At 45.3% G+C, this 22,875-nt stretch overlaps 1 protein-coding gene across 5 annotated transcripts in view; it reads left to right on the forward strand.

Moving 5' to 3' along the window:
- UIMC1 (ubiquitin interaction motif containing 1) overlaps positions 1-22,875 on the forward strand; it is a 2,105,680-nt gene that overhangs the window by 397,650 nt on the left and 1,685,155 nt on the right. For all 5 annotated transcript variants that reach the window (XM_044069293.1, XM_044069294.1, XM_044069292.1 and 2 more), the window contains one exon: positions 13,980-14,104. In XM_044069293.1, coding sequence (XP_043925228.1) covers positions 13,980-14,104 — 125 coding nt within the window. The remainder of the gene's footprint in view (positions 1-13,979; positions 14,105-22,875) is intronic.

Raw genomic sequence — 22,875 nt, forward strand, 5'->3', positions numbered from 1 at the left:
TCACCTGAGCATTAGAGATGTTTGGGGGGCTACAATACTTTGGTATAGATATCTCACCTTTTGGGGGAGAGGGGGGGAGAAGTTTGCACTGAACCTGTCAGCCAGTATGTTGGCAATGTCTGTAGGTTCAGTAATTTTTACATAATTTTGAACTAATTCTGAGCATATCTGGGAGTTTCCTCCCAGGTTTCTAACATAGCTAAAGAAGGCCTTATGATTGTCTTTTGAGTCCTTAGCGACATTTCTCTCAAAATTTGCCTTGGATGATTTTATGAGAGATCTTAGTTTTTTACTTATAATGATCAAAGGTGTCTTCCCTTTTAAGGATTTTGCTCTATCTTGTAGTAGCTTCCTCCTTTTGTTGTATAGCTTGTTTATGGCTGGGGTCCACCAGACTGGACGCTTGCCTTTGGTACAAAGAGTCTTTGTTTTGTTTGGGATTGCCTGATCCATGCAGTCCTGTAGGTGCTGGTAGAAGGCATTTGTAAGTGATTCAGCGGCTTGAGTAATGGTTTCCATGAGCTCGGGGCCTTAAAAGAGACCACACCAGTCTTTAGAAGTGTGAAGTCGGCTTTTGAGAAGTTCTTCACTGTGGTCTTTTTTATCTCGGGTGGGGGCAGGATGTGGACTTCCAGTGAGATTAGTTTATGGTCTGATCTCACCAGTGAGGGGTATACTTCCGGTGTTGAACATTGTGACCCCATGTTCGTGATGATGAGATCTAGTATGTTTTCTCCTCTTGTGGGGATGGTGACTAGTTGTTCCATGGCATTTGAGTTTATGAACTCTAGGAACCTTTGGGCTAGAGTGGTGGGGCTTGAGTAGTGATCCCAGTCTATATTCGGGTAGTTGAAGTCACCTATTATGATGGTGTTTGGAGATAGCTTTCGCCTTGAGTGTTTTCAGGAAAGCTATGTGAGGTTCCTGAGATTGAGAGGGTGGCCTGTAACATGCTACAAATTGCAGAGCAGTCTTGCCTATGGTTAATTGCACCTGGATGGTCTCCGATGCATCGTGCATTGCCACCAACCTTGAGGTGTGGGTGTCCTTGATGAATATAGACACCCCCTTCCTTTCTTGGTGTTGTCCGGATTTTGGGGCCGGAACGCATGATATGAGGTAAAACCTGTTAGTGCCGGGGTGCTCTCGGGAGCCTTGAACCAGGTTTCAGTCACAGCACAGACATCGATGTTCTCCATACTGAGAAGGGCCTCGAGTGCGTGCATCTTGAGGTTGAGACTTCTGGCATTGAGCAGCATTACCCTTAGTTTTTTTTCCTTTTTTATGTTCTAGGGTGGTAGGTTTAGAATTTGAGCCTTGCCTAAAAAAGGCACTATATAACCTGTTTCATATACATATATTACTATAGGATTAGTAATTTTTTTTCTATTATCATAGTTATTGTCAATATTACTGTACTATGTCAAAAAAGCCAAATCTGGCTTTAAAAGATGTCAGTGTGGGCAGAAAATGTCCATTACTGACCATCGTGCTTCCTGTGTCTACTGTCTTGGCCCTCTCCATCTCCAAGAGGATTGCTCTATTTGCCATTCCTTTAGCGGGAGGGTCATGACAGATAGACGCAGGAAGCTTATTGACAGAGGATTGTTGAAGCCGGCCTTTCAAGAGGCTTTGGACAAGTCAGATCAGGCTTCTAAATCCTTGAAGGGATCGAAGATGTCGGAGCCCATGTCATCGGCTCCGACTTCATCTTCTCGGGTTCGTACGCCGGTTCCACAGATCTCGGGGCCAAGCGTCGAACATTTATCTTTTCCTGAGCCCCAGATCTTGGAACCGGTGTCGGAACTGCCACCACCGTCCATTCTTCGGTTGGTGCCATCTTCGGCTCCTTCGACCCGTTCTTCCAGACCCTTGTCTGACACAGATGTTGATCGTGTCGTGCAGAAACTCATGGAGAACACGGCCCTTTCCAAGTTAATTGCAGTTTCCTCCCAGTTGGTGTCGAAACTAGAAGGCCTCCCCATATCTCCAACGGGTCCTCCTTCGAGACCCATCCAGATCTCGGAGCCGGGAGAAGATGACCTGATGATAGTGGAGCCCTCGGTGCCAAAACCGTCCATTGCACGATCGACACCTTTGACTTCGACTCCTTCAGAACCGTTAGGGGAGTTGCAGAGCTGACGGTCTTTGCTCGGTTCCGGGACCGAGAGTAGTACCGACATGTCGGTGCCGACTCTCCCTCTCAGGGCCTCAGCACAGACTGGTTCGGCTCCATCCTCGGGGTCGGAGCCCACAGCACCTGGTTCTGGGATGCTTCTGTGTTCTTCGGAACCGGGGGAGCCCACAGCCAGGGGTTCGGGGGCCTTTGACCTTATGAGGAAGGTATTGTCTGCACAGACGACCACATCATCAGGGGAATCTTCTCCTTCCCCAAAAGGGCCACTTTCTGTTTCTGCTCCCACGATCCATCCCAAGTGTCGAGCCCAATTGCCTCAGCGACCCCCAGAGGGTTCCCCCTGTTCCTTGGAGGCCTCACCAGAAGCCCCCTCTGATGAGGTCCCAAGGAAACGGTTGTGCAAGAGGAGGCACATAGATTCCCCACAGGAATCTCTAACGTCTGACACCGACTTGGATGAGGCAGAGGGGTCCCCCAAATCACCCTCGGAGTATGTGTCATTTGCAGACATCCTGGAGATCTTGAAACAGAGGGGTGATTGGCTGTCCCTAGCCCCCTCTGAGGATGAGTTGGTGCTGCTGAAGGCTTTTGGGGCTCAACCTTCTACTTCCTGGGTGACCCCGCCCTTCGATGAATTAATGGATTTGATTGCTCGAAGGGCATGGGAGACACCTGACACAGTGGAACCAGTACCTAGGAAACCAAACAAGTTCATCACTGCCCCCCAAGATAAATCTTATCTCACCAAGGGAGTCCCTGTTGACGCTATGGTGGTGGCGGCAGCCACGAAAAAGGAGATGTCTGAGTCTTCCTCATCTGTTCATCCTCCTAATAAGGATTCTAGGACTATGGACAGATATGGGAAGCGCATTTTTAGTTAAGCGACTTTTTCCATGCGTTCGCTAAACTACCTGACCCATTTCACACGTTTGCAGAGGGATCTCATGAAGGAGCTGACAGATACCCTCCAGGGTAACACAGATGCTGCTGTTTCAGAAAAGGTAACAGCACAACTTAACACCCTCACCTGCATAGTAAACTCATCCATGAGGCTCATCTCGTATGCAGCCGAGGGATCGAGTAGAGCTGCAGCTTCAGCGATTGCTCTTCGAAGACAATCATGGATGTGGCTATGCTCCTTTGCGGAAGCCTTCAAGTCTTCCTTTGCCAATGCCCCTTTTGATGGTGCCACACTTTTTAGGCCCAAGGTTAAGGAGACCTCTCACTCGGTGCGAGCAAGAAGGAAAGACCCTGTCTGCTGTCGGGGTCCGTTTTTCCGCTCCTACTAGACCATACCCCAAAGGGCAACGAGGCGGAAAAATGTGGTTCCGTAAGAATCAGGGATCTTTCCAGACCACACAGAGTGATACCCCCTCCAGAGGCAGAGGAGGGGATAGAAATGGAAGACACCGCCCCGGCGGCAGAGGGGGTCCGCATAACCAAGGCGACAGGGATTCCGTCCCTGGGAAGCCTTTCCAGCACTCCTGAATGGAGGCCCAGCTGTCCTGCTCTGGAGGCAGTCGGGGTCGCTTAGCTTTATACCCACTGGCCTGGCTAAACATTACTTCAGATTCTTGGGTAAAAAGCATTATAACCAGAGGATACAAAATCCCCTTCATTTCAACACCACCTCTACAAAGAAAATTTCCAGACGTGCCACCCTGTCTGCGAAAGCTAGCAGCTGTAGAAATTTCAAAGCTGCTCGAAAACAGTCATCCAACCAGTCCTGGCGGACCAAAGAGAATTCTGAACTTAACCAAGGTTCTTTTTAGTTCCAAAAAAGACAGCGGACTGGAGACCGATCGTAGATCTCAGCCATCTCAACAACTTCGTGAAGAAGGAAAAGTTCCGGATGGTCACGCTTCAATCGATCCTTCCATTCTTACAGAAGGACGATTGGATGTGCTCTATAGAGCTCAAAGACGCATACTACCACATCAAAATGGCCAGACCATCCAGAGATCACCTGCGCTTCTGGCTGGGGGCCAGTCACTTTCAGTTTCGAGCTCTGCCCTTTGGACTCACCTCAGCCCCCAGGGTATTCACCAAATGCATGGCAGTAGTTGCGGCTCACTTGAGACGACAAGGATTCCAGGCGTTTCCCTATCTGGACGACTGGCTCCTCACCGCCACCACCGAGCGTCGACTATTGCAAGCCAGAGACTATACAATCGGCCTTTGTTCCCACTTAGGGATATCCATAAACTTCGAAAAGTCTTGCTCATCGCCCTCACTTCATTGGAGCAGATCTAAATACACGATCAACACTACTGAAACTCCCCCCAGTAAGAGCTTCAACGCTCAAACAGCAGGTCCTACTTCTTCTAGTCAGCAAGAAAGCCCCAGCCAAACTGGTGTTAAAAGTGTTGGGACTGATGGCAGCCGCACTAATTGCAGTCCCTATGGGAAGGTTACACATGAGGATTCTTCAATGGCTGCTCTTTGCGCAGTGGTCGTTCCAACACCTACTCCTAGTGCACGAGATCAGGATAACAGAATCTTGCAGACGGGACCTCTCATGGTGGGTGCGCGATCAAAACCTCACTGTGGGTCGTCCGTTTGTTCTACCCATTCCAACAGCCACAATAACCACTGACGCTTCCCTGATAGGGTGGGGGGGGGCCTTTTTCAGGGAAGAACAGTCCAAGGAGAATGGTCCAGCACAGAGTACACTCTACATATAAATGTTCTGGAGTTGAGGGCGGTGTTCCTGGTGTTGCAACACTTCCAAGCCCTCTTACCTCTAGGAACAGTAGCAGTTCAGACAGACAATATGTCTGTAGTTTGGTACATAAACAAGCAAGGGGGAACCAGGTCTTACCCGTTATGCAGAGAGGCCATGAGAATTTGGCAATGGGCAGAGTCCACGGTCACTTTCTGATAGCAACGCACATCCCGGGGTCATCCAACGTCAGCAGAGCCATCCTGTTACCTCACGAGTGGTCCCTCAATTCACAGACGGCGGAAAAGATCTTCCGCAAATAGGGCCAGCCTTGCTGCGATCTGTTTGCTTCCCCATTGAATGCAAAATGCAGAAGCTACTTTGCCCTTCTACCCCCTCTGGGGGATGACCCCAGGGACGCACTGATACACGATTGGCCCCCGGGTCTCCTATATGCATTCCCACCGACTCCATTGATTCCCAGATTTCTACAGAAAGCCAGGAGCCTGGAAAGGACTATAATACTCATAGCCCCATTCTGGCCTCGTCAAATATGGTTTCCTTTTCTTCTAACTCATCAAATAGAGGAACCGTGGATTCTGGACCCAGTGCCAGATCTGCTGACACATTCGTCGGGAGTTCCTCACCCGTCTCTACAGTCCCTCAAACTAGCAGCTTGGCTGCTCCGCTTCCCTGCCTTGCCAGGTCTCATCTACTCCTTCCGGCAGTTCAACACATCCTAGTTGCTTCTCATAAAGCTTCTACTACTAAGCTCTATACGAGTAAGTGGAAACGCTTTGTATATTGGGCATCTAGTCAAAACTTAGATACCTTGGTAGCTCCTCTACATAAAATTTTAGATTTCTTATCTATCCTTTTTCATGAAGGAGCTTCTACTTCCACTCTAAGAGTGCAGTTGGCGGCCATATCAAACTTCCTATTGGTGAGGGAGGTTCTCCCATTATGTTTCACAGACTTTGTAAAGCCTTTTTGAAAGGAACCTTCCATCTTAGACCACATGTCAGAAAACCTTTCTTTCCATGGAGCCTGAATTTGCTGCTGTCGCAACTCATGTGGCCACCTTTTGAACCTGCTTTGTCATGCCTCCTAAAGTTCTTGTCGTGGAAGACGCTGTTTCTCGTCGCCTTGACCTCAGCTCATAGAGTCTCAGAGCTGCAGGCATTATCTGTCAGACCACCTTACCTGATATTCCATCCAGACAAGGGTCTCTTTGTGTACAAATCCATCTTTCCTTCCAAAAGTATGTTCAGTTACGAATATTAACCAGTCTATAGAACTCCCTACCTTTTTCAAAAACCATACTAACAAACTGGAGTATATGTTGCACAAGTTGGATGTTCACAGGCAGTTGAGATTTTATTTAGACAGGACCAAAGCTTTCAGAAAAACGGATCAACTCTTCGTCGCTTTTGCAGACTATAAAAAGGGCATGGCAATTACTAAACGTACACTATCTAAATGGCTTGCTGACTGTATAACATTTGTATACTCTAAATCAAACAAATCCTTACCAACCAAACCTAAGGCCCATTCTACCAGATCCGTTTCCACTTCCTTAGCTCATGCGGCTTGCTTGCCTTTGGACACTATTTGTGCCGCAGCCACGTGGTCTAAACCGCATACTTTCATCACTCATTATAGAGTGGACAAGGTCTCCAAGGATAGGACATCATTTGGTTCCACTGTGCTTAGGAACGTTCTTCCATGAGTCACTCGGGGTCACGGAGCTAGGGACGCTACCCGTGTGTAAGAACAAACGGCGAGATTGAACACTCTTACATAAAGAAGTTATGTCCTTACCATAACTTTCCATGTAGAGTGTTCATCTCACCTTTGTTCTTACATTCCCTCCCTTTCCCCCCCCATGCGTTTGGAAGAACTGGTAGGATTAGAGTCTGATCGACGTGTCTTGACCCTTTGCGGGGTATATGGTCCCATGTGTCATGGGATATATGCTTAGACCATTAGTTATTGCTATGGTGAGAGAGTGTCTCTGAATGGCTGAAGAGAGTGTATGCTTCTAGCACCGCAGGTGTTGGATCCTTTGGTCTGGTTTGTTTGCAAACTAGATCTGAGTAATGGCAGGGAGGATTGTGGGATATGGGCTGGACTCGAGCTTCTCTGAGATTCAGAGCTTTGCAATTCGGCCGACTCGGAGCCGAGGATAAGAACAAAGGCGAGATGAACACTCTACGTGGAACGTTATGGTAAGGACATAACTTCTTTTTTTATGCCAAAGGTGGTATCCACTGTGACTTTAAACCAATCCATCCATTTGCCAACCTTTTCCTAATCCTCAGAATAAAGTGGAAAGGATTCTGCACTCCTTGGACGTGCACAGATAGCTCAGGTTCTACCTTGACAGGACTAAGCCTTTTAGAAAATCTGACCATCTGCTGGTCAGCTTTGCTACAGGGGCAGAGGGCAAGGCCATTTTGAAATTAACCATTTCTAAATGGATAGCACACTGCATCGATTTCTGCTACAAACACAGTGGAAAACCTATCCCACAGGAGATCAGGCCTCATTCCACTAGGGCTACCTCAACCTCTACAGCTTTTCTCAGGGGAGTCCCTACCAGGGACAATCCTGGAAGCTGCATCCTGGAGTTCTGTACACACCTTCACCAAGCATTACCACTTGCCTATCTTTTTTCAATTCCAGAGCTGGATTTGCTACATCAGTCTTACAAGGCCTGTTGGCCAGGCCTACTACTTCTTGACTACCTCTTCCCTTCCTCTGCTTTGGGAATCAACCTAAGTGTGATGACTCCAACAGTGAAACACGAAGAACATAGTACAGTTGTGTACACTTACCATACATGTAGATGTTTGAGTTTATTCACTGTTGCAGTCCTGGTTACCCTACCTCCATTCCCCTGTCTTTCTATACTTTCTACCTATCCTCTTTTTTGGCCATATCTTATGGAAATTATATTTACATTTTACTGGAGGTGTTCCTCACCATTTGATTGCTTCCTATTTTGGGGGCTCCTGACACCTGGTGCAAGAAAAACTGATGTAATGGCGTCAGCTGCATGTTTTATACCCCTGATGACCTGATGTCATGGAAGAGGGGACAGCATCCGACTCAGAAATCCCAAGACTCTGGTATTCGGGCCGACTGAGGGCTACCTGCAGGCAGATAACCCAAGTGTGATGACTGCAACATTGAATACACTTAAACATCTACATTTATGGTAAGTGTACACAACTGTACTTTCTACCTTGACAGGACTAAACCTTTCAGAAAATCTGACCAGCCGCTAGTCAGGTTTGCTGCAGGGGCAGAGGGCAAGGCCATTTCAAAACAAACCATTTCCAAATGAATAGCACACTGCATCCATTTCTGCTACAAGCACCATGGAAAACCTACCCCACAGGGGATCAGACCACATTCCACTAGGGCCACATCCACCTCTACAGCTTTTTCAGGGGAGTCCCTACCAGGGACATTCTGGAAGCTGCAACCTGGAGTTCTGTACACACCTTCACCAAGCATTACCACTTACCTAATTTTTCTAAATCTAGAGCTGGATTTGCTACAGCAGTCTTACAAGGCCTGCTAGCCAGCCCTAACACTTCTTGACTGCCTCCACCCTTCCTTAGCTTTGGGAATCAACTGAAGTTTGATGACTGCAACAGTGAAACACGAAGAACATAGTGCAGTTGTATACACTTAACATAAATGTAGATGTTCAAGTGTATTCACTGTTGCAGTCCTGGTTTCCTTCTCTCCAGCCCCCTGCTTTTCTCTATCCTTTCTACCTCTCCCCTGTTTGGCCATTTTTAATGGCAGTGGTCTTTACCTTTTACTGGTGGTGTTCCCCACCATATACTAGCTTCCTATTTGGGGGGCAAGATAATCTGATGGAATTGCATTGGCTGCCTGTTTTATACCCCTGATGACCTGACGTCATGGAAAAAGCGACAGCATCCGATGCAGAAATCCCAAGACTTTGGTATTCGGGCCAACTGAGGGCTACCTGCAGGCAGATAACCCAAGTGTGATGACTGCAACAGTGAATACACTCGAACATCTACATTCATGGTAAGTGTACACAGCTGTACTTTTCCATTCCCTCAGGTCAAACAGTGTGGCAGACACTGAGCAGGTCTTTAACTCAATCCCACAAATGGATGCTTCACAGGGATGTGTTTCTGGACATTGTCCACCAGTGGGGTACTCCTCTAATAGATCTGTTTGCCTTCCCCCCCGAACAGACCACTTCCTGTTTTTTGTGCCATAGTCCCAGGTCCTCTGATTTGAAAGGTGGACGCCCTGTCTTTTTCTTGGAAGGGGTTGTTTCTTTATGCTTTCCCTCCTCCTCCCCTCATTCCAAAAGTCCTAGTCAAAAGTCAACAAGATGCTCCCAGATTCTTGTTGGTGACTCCCTTTTGGCTGAGACAGCATCTATTCCCCTTTGCACTTAGCCAAGGGCAATCATCACAAGTTACCTAACTGGGTGGACCTACATACACAAGACAAGGGATTTGTCATCCATCCCTGCCTGTCAACTCTTCAGCTGACATGGGTGATTAGGATTTTGATTCCACATAGACACCTTTTTTTCGGAGGATGTGCTTATGGTCCTACAGGAGGCCAGGAAACCCAATACTAGGAAATCCTGCTTTTCCCAATGGAAGAGGTTTTCTGTGGATGTTCCTTTGGTTCATAGGTTCATAGATTAATACTAGGCTAACCCGAAATTAATGGACATGCTGCACCTCAGAAAATCCAAATCCCATCGAGCTACGCACTCGAGAGACTTGAACCTCAGCACTGAAATAAATAGGACATGCTGGAGGGACAGATTCATAACCCAGAGGCTCCCTTCACTCAGGAATAAAATCCCAGTCCAGGTTAGGCAGAGTCCCTCATTGACTCTCTTCAAGAGGAATCTTGATGAGTGGATGGGAGATCGTAGGTTTACCCCGGGTATAACTTCTGTGTCACTGTTAGCCAGAGGCACAGTATACTAACCTCGAAAAAGGGCATAGCAAAATTAATTTAAAATGGGTGGCGAAAGCCAAACACACTCTGGCTAGGCTTACAAATGCCCTAGGGCAAATAGCCTAATATGAACCTCTGAACTGTCCTTGTGGGTCATTTTAAGCCTAGCCAATTACCCCCTGTGAGAACCAAACCTGTACCTTGTGCCTATAAGGTAAACACCTTAACCGTTTTGTCAACTTTCCTTCTCTTATCTGTGTGAACTGCTCAATGCTGGGTTGGCATATTCTTCTGTTAAGGCCCACTTGTCGGCTATTTCTGCTTGTCTGCATTTATATTCTCCTTCAGCTTCTAGATTTGAAGCTAAACAATTCCTAAAAGGCATCCTTCATATTAGGCCTCCCAGGAAACGTATTCTCATCCCTGGGATCTTAATTTTGTTTTGTAAAAATTGACCCTGGCTTTGAGCCTGAAGCTTCAGCTTCCTTGCAACTTTCCTCTTAGAAGACTGTACTTTTGTTAGCCCTTACGTCTGCCATACGGGTGTCTGAGTTTCAAGCCCTTATGGCTTGGTTTCCTTTTTCGATGTTTCACAAGGACAGGGTGTCCTTTTCTACTTATCCTTTTTTTATGACCAAGGTGGTGAATGAGTTGTTCCTTAATCAATCTGTTCATTTGCCCACTTTTTCCCCTTCTCCACCGTCTGCCAATGAGAAGGTGCTGCACACGTTGGATATGCATAGACAACTCCAATTTTATTTGGATGAGACTAAGACTATTGGGAAATCTGATCAGCTCTTTGTTTCCTTTCATCATAGGTCCTTAGGATTAACTGTAGCCAAGCAAAATATTTCTTCTTTGATCTCAAAAGCTATATCTTTTTGTTATTCTTTTTATAGTAAGAGCCTTCCTTATTCTGTTAAGACCTATTCTGCTAGGCTGTGGCTTCTTCTGGTATTTTTTTTCATGGGTTTGGATACTAACTTTGTTCGTGAGGCAGCCACCTGGACTTCTGTGTATAAGCGTACATTTACCAGGTACTATAAGTTGGATGGAATCTCCAGAGGAAGAGCTGGTTTTGCTAGGGCCATCCTTCATGGCTTTCTAGAGAGCTCTGCTGGTCCTTCCTCCTCTCAAGTTTCTTCCTGAGCTTTGTCAGTCTCCCTGATGTTATAAATACTGCAACAATGAAATGGAGGGACATAGTACAATTGTGTAAAAGTCTTGCCATAATGGTAGATGTCCTCCTCTTCACTGTTGCAGTATTCATTCCCTCCCTCCTTTTGTTACATTTGCTTTCCCGGATGTATTGGTTAATTTTTGTTTTCTTTGGACTGGCACTCTTACTGGGGTTCCCATTTCTGAGGATGGTACGTCCAGAAGTCACCTTTATGCCCTGTGCTAGGCAAGGAGCATGTGTGTGACATACGGCGTACCTTAAAGCAACCTAAAGACTTTGGTAACTCGCCAAATTTCAGGCCACCCTTGGAAGGGTATCCCCAGTGTTTTGAATACTACAACAGTGAAGAGCGTGATTTCTACTGTGATTGTAAGATTTTACACAACCGTACTTTTTCTTAGCAAATTCCTAGGAGAGCTAAGGTAGTAGAACATAGTACGGAGAGAACCCCTGTAATGAAGGTTAAGCTGAAACCTTGCAGATAAACAGAATCAGAAAAGCTTCATAGTATACTCAAACTAAGTGCTTTAGAAGAGTCGCATAGCGATTCAGCGAACCCAGTAGTGCTTAGTCTTTGACCCTGATGGGGATGTTGGTCTGTAAAGACTGTTGGAAACAGAATGACATTTCAGTGTTTGATAGCTATCCCATGGCTAGAATTGATGAAAAGGCCAGATACTTGACAATGCTTGACTTAGTGAGGGGATACTACCAAAGGGGAAAAAAACTTTTGTAACCCCATATGGTCCATTTTTGTACATAGTGTGATCATTTGGCCTTCGTGGACCCCCCCCACCCCTTTTGAGAGACTGACAGATAAAATACTGAAGTCACACTCACAATAGATTGCTTCATATTTGGATGATGCAGTCATTCATTCACAGGGCTTGGCGTCTCGTTTTCCTCAAGTGCAGGTTATGTTAGAAGCTCTAAGACAAAAAGGCTTGGCTGTAAAAGGTAAGCAAAGCGGATTAAGTATGCTGAAAGCCAAGTACTTAAGCTACTTTATACAAAGATGAGTGATAAAAACACAGCTAGAAAAATTGGAGTATAGCATTTGACCTGTATTCTGTATTGAGAGGTGGAGTCTTTTCTCAGACGTGATGAATATTATAGAAAGTTTGTACCTAATTTTGCAACTGTCGCATGTCCTTTAACAGATCTCAACAAATCTCAACAATAGATAAAGTTTCTATCAAAGTACAGTGGCTTCCCAGATAGGAAACTTTTTGCCTCATGAAATGCTGCATATGCTGAACCCGTGTTAATAACTCCTAATTTTACCATAGTGTTTTACCTTTTGTACTGACATGTCAGATTTGGGTTTTGGGACAGTGCTGTCCTGTTGTGTTCAAGATGAAGAGCACCTTGACTGCTACATCATTAGAACGCTGAGTAATAAAAAAGAAGATAATCTGCTTTAGAAAGTGTGTCTAGCAGTAATGTGAGCCGTTGCCAGAGAAACATTTCAGTTTGGTAACAGACCTTGACCTTTGTACTGCCGTCAATTTGCCTACTTAACCAAAGTTGTGCAAGTGGGTGCTATCTTTCTGCCATTTGAGTATACAGTGGCACACTGACTTGACCTATTCAAAAGAAATGCTTCTGAGTTCAGGGCCTGCAGCCCATCAGTATGATTATAAAATATCTTATTTTGCGCTGAGGGGGTAGTTTTGAAATGCTGCGGGGAAAATTTGCAATATCCCTTTAAGATTGTGCTTGATGCCTTTAACTGTGCTGCTGTATGGAGCAGGGGAATATTCTGACAGTATCTAGTTAAGTAACAATGTTTTAATTGACACAATTGTATATAAGAAGCTGCCTTGAAAGCAGCAAACCAAGGAAGCACTGAAAGCAGATTCTTGGTGAAACCCAGAAACATAGCCATTGTGAAAGTACTTGCTTACATAGCTGAAGTCTGGGACCAAGAGAGGCCTGCAACCTTAGATATTAATTTTTAAGTTGGCCTGTATCCAGGAGGTACTGTGTGGAGCGTGAATCTTAGATAAAAGCAGCATAAGTTATTGTGTATTTACTTGGATCTGCAAAGCCAGATGGGCTATGATGTTTATTTTCTTTTGACTTGCGAAAGTAAAATGTATTTTTTTATGAAAGTCCTGCCATCATGGTTTCTGTGGACCTTATATATACTTGTTCAGTCATATGTCTCTGAACTGTTTGCTTTTGAGAATTGTTTTGTGGTGGGTTGGCTTTGAACTAACACTGTGCACCTTGCTGTGGAACAAGACAGTCAGTCGCAGCTATATTTTAGTGAATTAAGTGATGGCCTTGATGTTCCTTGGGCAGCCTTTGAATTGTAATTGTATCAGTGGTGGTATAAATGGACTTTATCATTAGCATACATTCTTGCTACCATAGAAATACTCTGTGGTCTATGACACAAGTTGATCCAGCCCGCATGTGCTGTTTGTTCTGAATTGCATTTGGGTTTTTTCTTTTCAGTTCCTGGATCTGCAGTCTTGAGCATGATGTGCTAAGTCTGTGAATATTGCCTCCTACGTCTTATTCTATTTTCCTGATTTTTTACCTTGACACAATGGGGGCATTTAGTGGTGCAGTCTCCTTGGCTTTTAGGGCTACATAAAAGAGTCGCAATGAATGCATGGTTTTCTAGCCACATCTTGAGATTTTTATCTTGTATACTAAGTGATGGCTGACTGCTAAAAAAAATTGACAAATGCTCAGTTTCTGTCTCCTCCAGACATGTCATACATACACTGAGTCCTGCAGCATTGATGTTATTTGTGTATGTATGTATTTTGTCACACATTATCCCATAGCTGTGCTTCGTATTGGATTCATTTGTGGAGGTTTTCTCTTAAGTCCCTCCTATAAAGGAACAGTGCATAGTGCGACCAGCCCAATCAGCATGAATAGCTTACATGATTAGAAATGTCACTTCCATTTCTTCCGTGTCATGTAATTCATAATGTAGTTGTTTTCATTTCACTTGCATTACTACTATCGCAGTTGATAACAAATGTTGCTTTACATTTTTCTTTTAGAAATGTCAGAAGAAGAACAGCTAGCTTTGGCTGTTCAGATGAGCAGACAGGAAGCTTGCCAGATTAATTCCAAGGAGGAGGAGGAGGATGAACTGTTGAGAAAGGCAATAGCAGAAAGTCTTAATGTAACTACATTTTGTCTCTTTTATGTTTTGTTAACATGTTGCTCTTTTGGATATTGGTGTATCCTTCCAGCAAATCATACTTGACAAGTTAAACTCCACTGGTTAAGATAAAAAACATTACCTCCATTTAATATCTTGCTCACTGTGCCTCCTTTGCTAGTTTTCTGGTGATGTTTATGGTGGTAACATTTGCAGCAGGAGTCTCATACAAGACTTAAGCAGGAAAGAGGACAACTGGCTCCCATAAGAAACATTTCTTGTCTTGTTGGCAGTGCTTGTGTAACAAATGCTTTCTATCTCTCTCTCTCTCTCTCTCTCTCTCCTGGGAATTTATCTTGGCTGTGAGATGCAGCAGCTATGGAGTTGAGATGTGCCGGTAGTGTGGGGTGCAGGGGTGCTTCCCACCATCCTCAAAATACTTTATCTTATTTTTTTCTGTGAATGCTTTTCATATCTGGTTTAATATCGCTGTTTTGTGATGGCAGTTCCAGTGCTGAGATAAGGCACTGTACTGAAGTATAGCTGTTACCAGGGGATTTGTCAAAGGGAAAGAAAACATCACAGCTTCTGCATGTTATAAGTATTAAGTCTAGTGTTGCATTACGCTATAAGCCCAGCTAACTGTAAATGTGTTTTAATCAAAGTTTTCATCAACTGTTTTGCTCAAAATGCATTCATTCTAATTTTTCTGTGTTTTCTGTATTTGCTGATATTTTTTTTTTTTTTTTTTTTTTTTTTTTTAGATTTTATAGCAACTTTGTAGTTCTCATAAAGTTAGCTGAAGTTGATGGCAGTCATCATAATCAGTTATAAAGACAACTAATTTGCAGTCAACATTAACTATCTGGTTAATTCGAGACATGATGTGTTTAAAAGGATTGAGCTGATATCAAAGGCCTTTTTGCCAATCAGATAGCAGTTTTTTAATCTAAACCCAAAACATCTTGCCCTTGAACCAACAATTTAACCAGTTAACTAAGTAGGGTTAAATATTTCTCGAACTGCTGCATGTGGGGCAATGCAAAGACTTGAAAAAGATCTAGATAAATAACATTTCTAGGTCAACATTCTAAGTTTTGTTAACATAAAAAGAAAAAATAGATCTGAAGTAGTTACTTCATTTGCTCTGCAACCTGTGGGTATCTGATCCGACTTTGGATCCGAGCCGGCAGCTTACCAAGCTCCAAGATCCGAGCTCCTAGCTCCTCCCCCTACCCATAATCCCCTGCTACCAACCACATTACCTCAGATCGTTTTTTGCCGCGGCTGAAGAAGCTTTACTTTTGAAGAGCTCCTGGCTGGGTGAGATTGTTTTCAATCTTTTTCACCAAAAAACTTCAAAATCAAATGTGTGTGGTAGTAAAACCTTCTACCCCCTTGTTTGTTAGTTTTTTAAATTTTTACTGGTACAGTAGTTAGTTTTCTTGTCACTCCCCCTCCCTCCTTTGCGTTTGGGTGTGTGTGTGAGTGGTTCAACATGGCGGAAGGGCCTAAGACCATTTTTTCCAAATGTACTGAGTGTGGCCACAAGCTTTCCCCAGCTGATGGCCACACTCAGTGTGTTTTGTGCCTGGGGGCAGCCCATCTCTCAGAGGCCTGCCAGATCTGTGCGGCCTTTAACCCCCGGGCACTTCGGGATAGGAAGAACAAGCTGATCCTGGTGGGAAAGCTCCCCCAGGAGTCAGCTTCTTCTTCCTCTCCTGTTCAGGCTCCGGCTGCCTCAGCGGCCTCGGTGCCCTCTGTTCCCTCAGCTCTACCCGGGACTCAACCTCCCACTTCCGGTTTGAGCTCTGGGGAAACTAGTGCCTCCTCAACTAAGGAGAAGAGGCACAAGGATAAGGAGGGACATAGATCCCATAAAAGGCGGACCGAGTCTCACCTCTCGGCTCCACCAGCTAAAATAATGAAGTCTCCTTTGGGGGTCTCCGAATCCTTCTCCTCTCGGCTCCGTTCGCCTAGCTTCTGGCCAGAGGTGGAGGAGGAAGATCGGTCTCCCTCGAGGTCGTCGAGGCGGCCCTCCCAGCCCGCCTCGACTACCTCTTCCAAGTCAACAAAAAGCATCTCCAAAGTGGATATGGATTGGATAATGCGTCGGTTCTTACAGACCCAAATGCAGATGGGGGTGCTCTTGCCTCCCCCCTCTGGGGGGGAGCGCGGCCCCCATGTTTGCCCCGATCACTCCTTCTCCGACTCTTTTACGGATCTCTGAGTCATCGGATCAGTGCCCATTCGGACCCAGGGAATTGTCGGCGCCGATAGCGCTGGTCTCTTCGACGCCGACTATGCCCTTGAGCTTGTCGGATCTGAGCTCTCGGGGCCAAGGGCTGAGCATCGGATCCGAGGGAGGAGTTGTATCTTCGGAGCTGTTGGCTTCGGAGCGCACCTCTCTCTCGGCGCCAACTGCTTCGGCTCCAACCCCAATCCCTTCCTCGGAGCCGAGGAGATTGCTGTCAGCGGCTGGCGAGGGTGAATCTCTTTCGGCTTTTGAGGTAGTGGAAAGGGTACTGTCAAGATCCTCCAGATCCCTGGTTTGGGCTGTGGATCCACCCGTAACACCACTGTATGAGGGTCTGTCTTCCATCATCCGACCATCGGGACAGCCTGCCCAAGCCCTCCAGCTAGTTCCTGTTGAGGAACAACAACACGTGGACGAGCCCTCTTCGGATAGCCCCACTGAGGAGGTTCCTCGGAAACATCGGTGTAAAAGGAGGCACCTGGACTTCCCCGAGTCCGTTACCACTGACATGGACTTAGATGATAGGGAGGGTTCCCCAAGGTCACCCCCTGAAGATGTCTCCTTTGGAGACATCATGGAAATGTTGCATATTAGAGGGGGTGGTCTGCCCAACATTCTTCCCTTGATGAATCCGTGTTCCTGGAGGCGTTTGAGGCAGGCCCATGTACTTCTTGGGTGTCCCCTCCGGCTGACCCCCTGGTGGACTTAATTACCACCAGGGCATGGAAGGAGCCCGACACCGTGGAGCCAATACCTAGGCGTCCCGACAGAATACTGAGCCCCCCCCACAGATAGGCAATCGTGGGCCAAAGGATCCCCTGTTGATGCCATGTTGGTGGCGGCGGCCACCAAGAAAGTACTCGCTCAGGAGAGTTCTCTGGACCACCTGCCAGGTAAAGAATCTTGAGCGTTGGACCGGATTGGGAAGCGGATGTTTGCTTCAGCGACCTTTTCTATAAGGGCACTGAACTATATGGCACATACCATCAGGCTACATCGAGACTTGATCAAGGAATACGCTGCAGCCCCCCCAGAGTCCATGTCGGTCGGAGACAGGAATGTGTTTACGACACGAATGGCCACTCTGAAATCCATCTCCAATACGTCTATGTGGCTCCTCTCTCATGCTTCGGAGGGAGCCGCTAGAGCCAGCGGAGCAGGGGTCGTCTTGCGACGTCACGCCTGGCTCCGTCTTTGCAACTTCGTGGATCCCTTCAAGGCGTCCTTCGCGAATGCCCCCTTTGACGGTTCTGCTCTTTTCGGCAAGACCATTCGCGATACGCTGGTCCAAAGCGAAAAGGACGGGAAGACGCTGTCTGCTGTCAGAGTCCGCTTCTCTAGTCCCCAAAGATCCTTCTCCAGGAATCAGAGGGCACAAAAGCTGTGGTTCCTCAAGTCTCAGCAATCCCATCCAGCTGCGGACCACTCGTCCTCTAGAGGCAGAGGAGGACAAGGTGGACGCCGGCCCAGAGGCAGAGGGGGGCCGCGTAATTTCAGGTCTAGAGAACCTTTCTCGGACAGACCCGTGCAACAGCCCTGAGGGCTTGCCCGGCTGTCCCTCTCTGGAGGCAGTCGGGGGGCGGTTGACGGAGCACCTGTCAAATTGGGAGTCCCTTACCACGGATCGATGGGTGCTCCGTATCATTTCCAGAGGTTACTTCATTCCTTTCCTAAATCTTCCCCCCAAAACCAGACACCTCCACGATGTACCACGCAATAAGAGGGAGTTGGCGGCTTTAGAAATTTTAAAGCTGCTAAGAAAAAGAGCCATCCAGCCCGTCCCCCCCAGATCAGTCCGGATTGGGTTATTACTCAAGGTTCTTTTTGGTGCCAAAGAAAACAGGGGACCTCAGACCCATCTTAGCCCTTTCCGCTCTGAACCTGTTTATACCAAAGGAAAAGTTCCGGATGGTCACTCTTCAATCTATCCTCCCCCTTCTGCGGGAGAATGACTGGATGTGCTCCATAGACCTCAAGGATGCATACTTCCACATTTTAATGGACAGACGATCCAGGAGGTTTCTCCGCTTCCGGCTCGGAGCCAGTCATTATCAATTCAGGGTTCTCCCATTCGGCCTCACTTCAGCCCCCAGAGTGTTCACCAAAGTCATGGTGGTGGTTGCAGCCCACCTGAGACTTCAGGGCATTCAGGTCTTCCCGTACCTAGAAGACTGGCTCCTTACCGCGACCAACAGGCATCAGCTCTCAGTAGCGAGAGATTACACACTGACTCTAGCCCACAACCTAGGCATTTCAGTAAACCTGCAGAAGTCCTGCCTGTGCCCTACTCAAGCCCTGGAATTCATAGGGGCCAGGTTGGATACTCAAATCTCTCGAGCTACCCTAACATTAATCAGACTGAACAGCTTGTCTTATCAGGTGTTAGCCCTTCTACGGAATCCTTCTCCTCCAGCGGAGTTAGTCCTGAGGGCACTAGGGTCTATGGCAGCCGCAATTGGTCTTTCCCTCCATGTCTGCCTGCGAATGCGGATATTGCAATGGACCCTTCAAGTCCAATGGTCCCTCTTGCTCCACCCATTGAATACGCCCATACCGTTGAGCATAGTTTGCAGGGACTCCTTTCGTTGGTGGTTGCATGCGCGGGAACTCAGAGAAGGGAGGCCCTTTGTGATCCCTCGGTCGAAGCCACATTGACCACGGATGCTTCTCGCCTTGGGTGGGGGGGGGATTGTTCAGGCAGATCCGTTCAAGGCACGTGGACTCCCCTAGAGACCGCATTGCATATCAATGTCCTAGAGATGAGGGCGGTGCTTTTGTCGTTGCAAGCCCTCCACGACCTTCTTCCCCTGGGGACTATTGCGATCCAGACAGACAACATGTCTGTAGTCTGGTACATAAACAAATAGGGAGGAACCAGATCTTACCCCCTGTGTTGAGAGGCCATGAGAGTTTGGGAATGGGTGATCTCCACCAACCGCTTTCTGGTAGCAACGTACATCCCGGGACGATCCAACATATTAGCGGACAAGCTAAGTCGGGTGCTCCTCACTCCGTACGAGTGGTCTCTGAATCCATCTGTTGCGAAACAGATCTTCCACAAATGGGGTCGGCCTTGCTGCAATCTTTTTGCTTCTCCTTTAAACACAAAATGCAGCGAGTACTTGCATAATTCCCCAGAGGGAAACCCACAGAGACGCTCTGGTCCATGCTTGGCCTCCCGGGCTCCTTTATGCTTATCCTCCCCTTCCTCTCATGATGAAGTTCATTCAGAAAGCCTGTCGGTTGGGGAGCAGAGTTATCCTCATAGCCCCATTCTGGCCTCGGCAGGTCTGGTTCCCTTTTCTGCGGTCTCAGTGTGGCTCCTCCGTGGATTCTGGATCCCAGTCCAGAACTGATTTCTCATCCCGCGGATTGCCCAACGCCCAACCTGGTCAGCCTCAAGCTTGTGGCTTGGCTGATCCAGTTCCATTAATGGCTAGGACTCCCGGTATCTCATCTCCCGTTAAGGCCATTCTGGTAGCGGCTCATAAGCCATCTACCAGAAAACTTTACAACAGTAAGTGGAAACGTTTTTCCATTTGGGTCGAAGATAAGGGCTTGGACCCATTTACTGTCCCTATCCCGACCATCCTAGACTTCCTCTCATTAATATTTCATCAGGGAGCAAGCGCTTCTACGGTTAAGGTACAATTGGCGGCCATCTCCCATTTTCATGTGGGTGATGGCATAGGTTCCTTGGCATCTACAAAGTTGTGCAAAACCACCTTACGAGGCATCTTCCTTTTAAATCCACCAATAAAGTCTGTGGTTCCCCCATGGGACCTCACTCTAGCCTTGCAAGCCTTAACAAGTCCACTTTCCGAACTTGCGGCCTCAATTCCGTTGAAGTCCTTGTCATGAAAAACAGCCTTCTTAGTGGCCATTACTTTGGCCAAAAGGGTTTCAGAATTACAAGCCTTGTGTATAAAGCCTCCTTACCTTATCTTTCACAAAGTGTCCCTCAGGACTAACCCATCTTTCTTGCCTAAGGTTGCTTCAGAAGCAAATGTAAATCAATGAATAAATTTACCAGTGTTTTTTCCCACATTTCAGAACTAGGGAGAATAAACATTACACAAATTGGATGTACACAGACAGCTGCGTTTCTACTTGCATAGGACTGGAGAGTTTCGCAAGTCAGACCAGTTATTTGTCTCGTATGCAAAATCAGCCATGGGTAAAGCCATTGCCAAAGTTACTGTGGCAAATTGGATTCGTCAGTGTATAATTCAGGGGTATATATTGTCTGGCAAACCAGCCCCGGTTAATATCCGTGCTCATTCTACAAGATCTGTAGCCGCTTCAACAGCCTTCTGATCTAGGGTTCCAGTGGTCGACATATGTTCAGCGGCTACTTGGTCCTCTTCTCATACGTTCATTTCTCATTATAAATTAGATGTGATTTCGAGAAGTAGGGCTTCTTTTGGCTCCGCGGTGTTTTGGAATATCCTTCCGTAAGGACCACCCAGGTTCTTATAAGTAGCTGGGGACTCTGTCTCACAGGTTGCAGAGCAAATGAAGTAACTACTTCAGATAAAGAAGTTATGTAATCACCATAATGTTCCATCTGAGTAGGTACTTCATGTGTCTGCAACCGACCCCCCCCCCCTGCCATCCACCGAACCTTTCGGGATTTTCTGATCACCTTTGCAGTTGATTTTTTCATGTTTACAGGTCGGTAAGGCAAAAAAAACGATCTGAGGTAATGTGGTTGGTAGCAGGGGATTATGGGTAGAGGGGAGGAGCTAGGATATCAGATCTTGGAGCTTGGTAAGCTGCCTGCTCGTATCCGAAGTCGGATCCGATACCCACAGGTTGCAGACAAATGAAGTACCTACTCAGATGGAATGTTATGGTGAGTACATAACTTCTTTTTTAGTACAATTTACTTGAGGCTTTATCCTCACCTTTTTTGTGTACAGTTAGCTTATCTTATAATAATCAGTCTAGGATCAGGAGGTTACCTTTGTCAGCCAACATAACTAAAACCACAGGAGTAAGCTTAGCAATGAAAATGTTCTCTGGCTTCTAGCAATTTCATTTCTGTTAACCTGTAATGCTTTTTTTGTCTAATTTGCCTTGGAGATCTCTTTTGCCACTTGAGAAGGTGTCATTAGGGAAAAATGTAACAAGACTATTTAAAATTGTTTTTTTTTATGGTGACCGTATTTTTCACTTCTTGACTTATTTTTTTTCTTTCTTACCGTCTCTGGGGCATATTAGTCAATATAATTTTCGGTTTTGTGGCAATCTCCTGTCTTTACACCCACTTTGCTTGTGTTCCAGTGTCATCTTCTTTCAGCACGCTTACACTCCTGCTTGCACTGCAGTTACTTATAGTTTTTTTAATTTACCTAAAATATGCATATATGTGAGATACACACGCAAAAATGTTTGTGTGTGTATGTATGTATATATATATATATATATGTATATGTGTGTGTGTGTATATATATATATATATATATATATATATGTGTGTGTGTGTGTAGATATATATATATATATATATATATGTGTGTGTGTGTGTGTATGTGTGTGTGTGTGTGTATATATATATATATATATATATATGTATATATGTGTGTATGTATGTGTGTATATATATATATATATATATATATATATATATATATATATATATACACACGTGTGTGTGTGTGTGTATATATATATATATATATATGTGTGTGTGTGTGTATCTATATTTACATATATATATATATATATATATATATATATATATATATATATATATATGTGTGTAAATATATATATATATATATATATATATATATATATATATGTGTGTGTGTGTGTGTGTGTATATATATATATATATATATATATATATATATATGTGTGTGTGTGTATATATATATGTGTGTGTGTGTGTGTGTGTGTGTGTGTATGTATATATATATATATATATATATATATATATATATATGTGTGTGTATATATATATATATATATATATATATATATATATAATATATATATAAATATATATATATATATATATATATATATATATATATATATATATATATATATATATATATATATATATATATATATATATATTTTTTTTTTTTTTTCTCAAAAGTCTGCACTGTTATAACTTGATATTACTTGTGAACCTCTGCTATCTCTGAAAAAACAAAAAACAAAAAAAAATCTTGCTTTTTTCCCACTTTTCTGAGATTTAAAAAAGTTCAAGTTACAGGCTTGCTGTTCTTGAACTGTTTTGTAAGTTTCTGTGAGGCCATTTTTGCTTGGGCTAAAGGAAAGTCTCTCTGTTGATCAGTGGCAGTGATAAACATTGAGCTGCTTCCTTGCCCCCCGTGGGAGTGGTTACTGACTTGAAACTGTAGTTTTATTGGCTGTTTTGGATCAATTCCTGGCTCTTTCCAGCCCCTGCTATCAAGCACGCTTTAGAGTGCTTTAGCGCGGAGTTGCCAGTAGAGCAGCATCGGGCAGCGCCGGTTTAACAAGGTTAAACTTTTTTTTTGGGTTTTCTAGAGTCTAGCTT

This window comes from Protopterus annectens, chromosome 4.part0, assembly GCF_019279795.1.
Source record: "Protopterus annectens isolate FY-2018-M chromosome 4.part0, PAN1.0, whole genome shotgun sequence".
Lineage (NCBI taxonomy): Eukaryota > Metazoa > Chordata > Ceratodontiformes > Protopteridae > Protopterus > Protopterus annectens.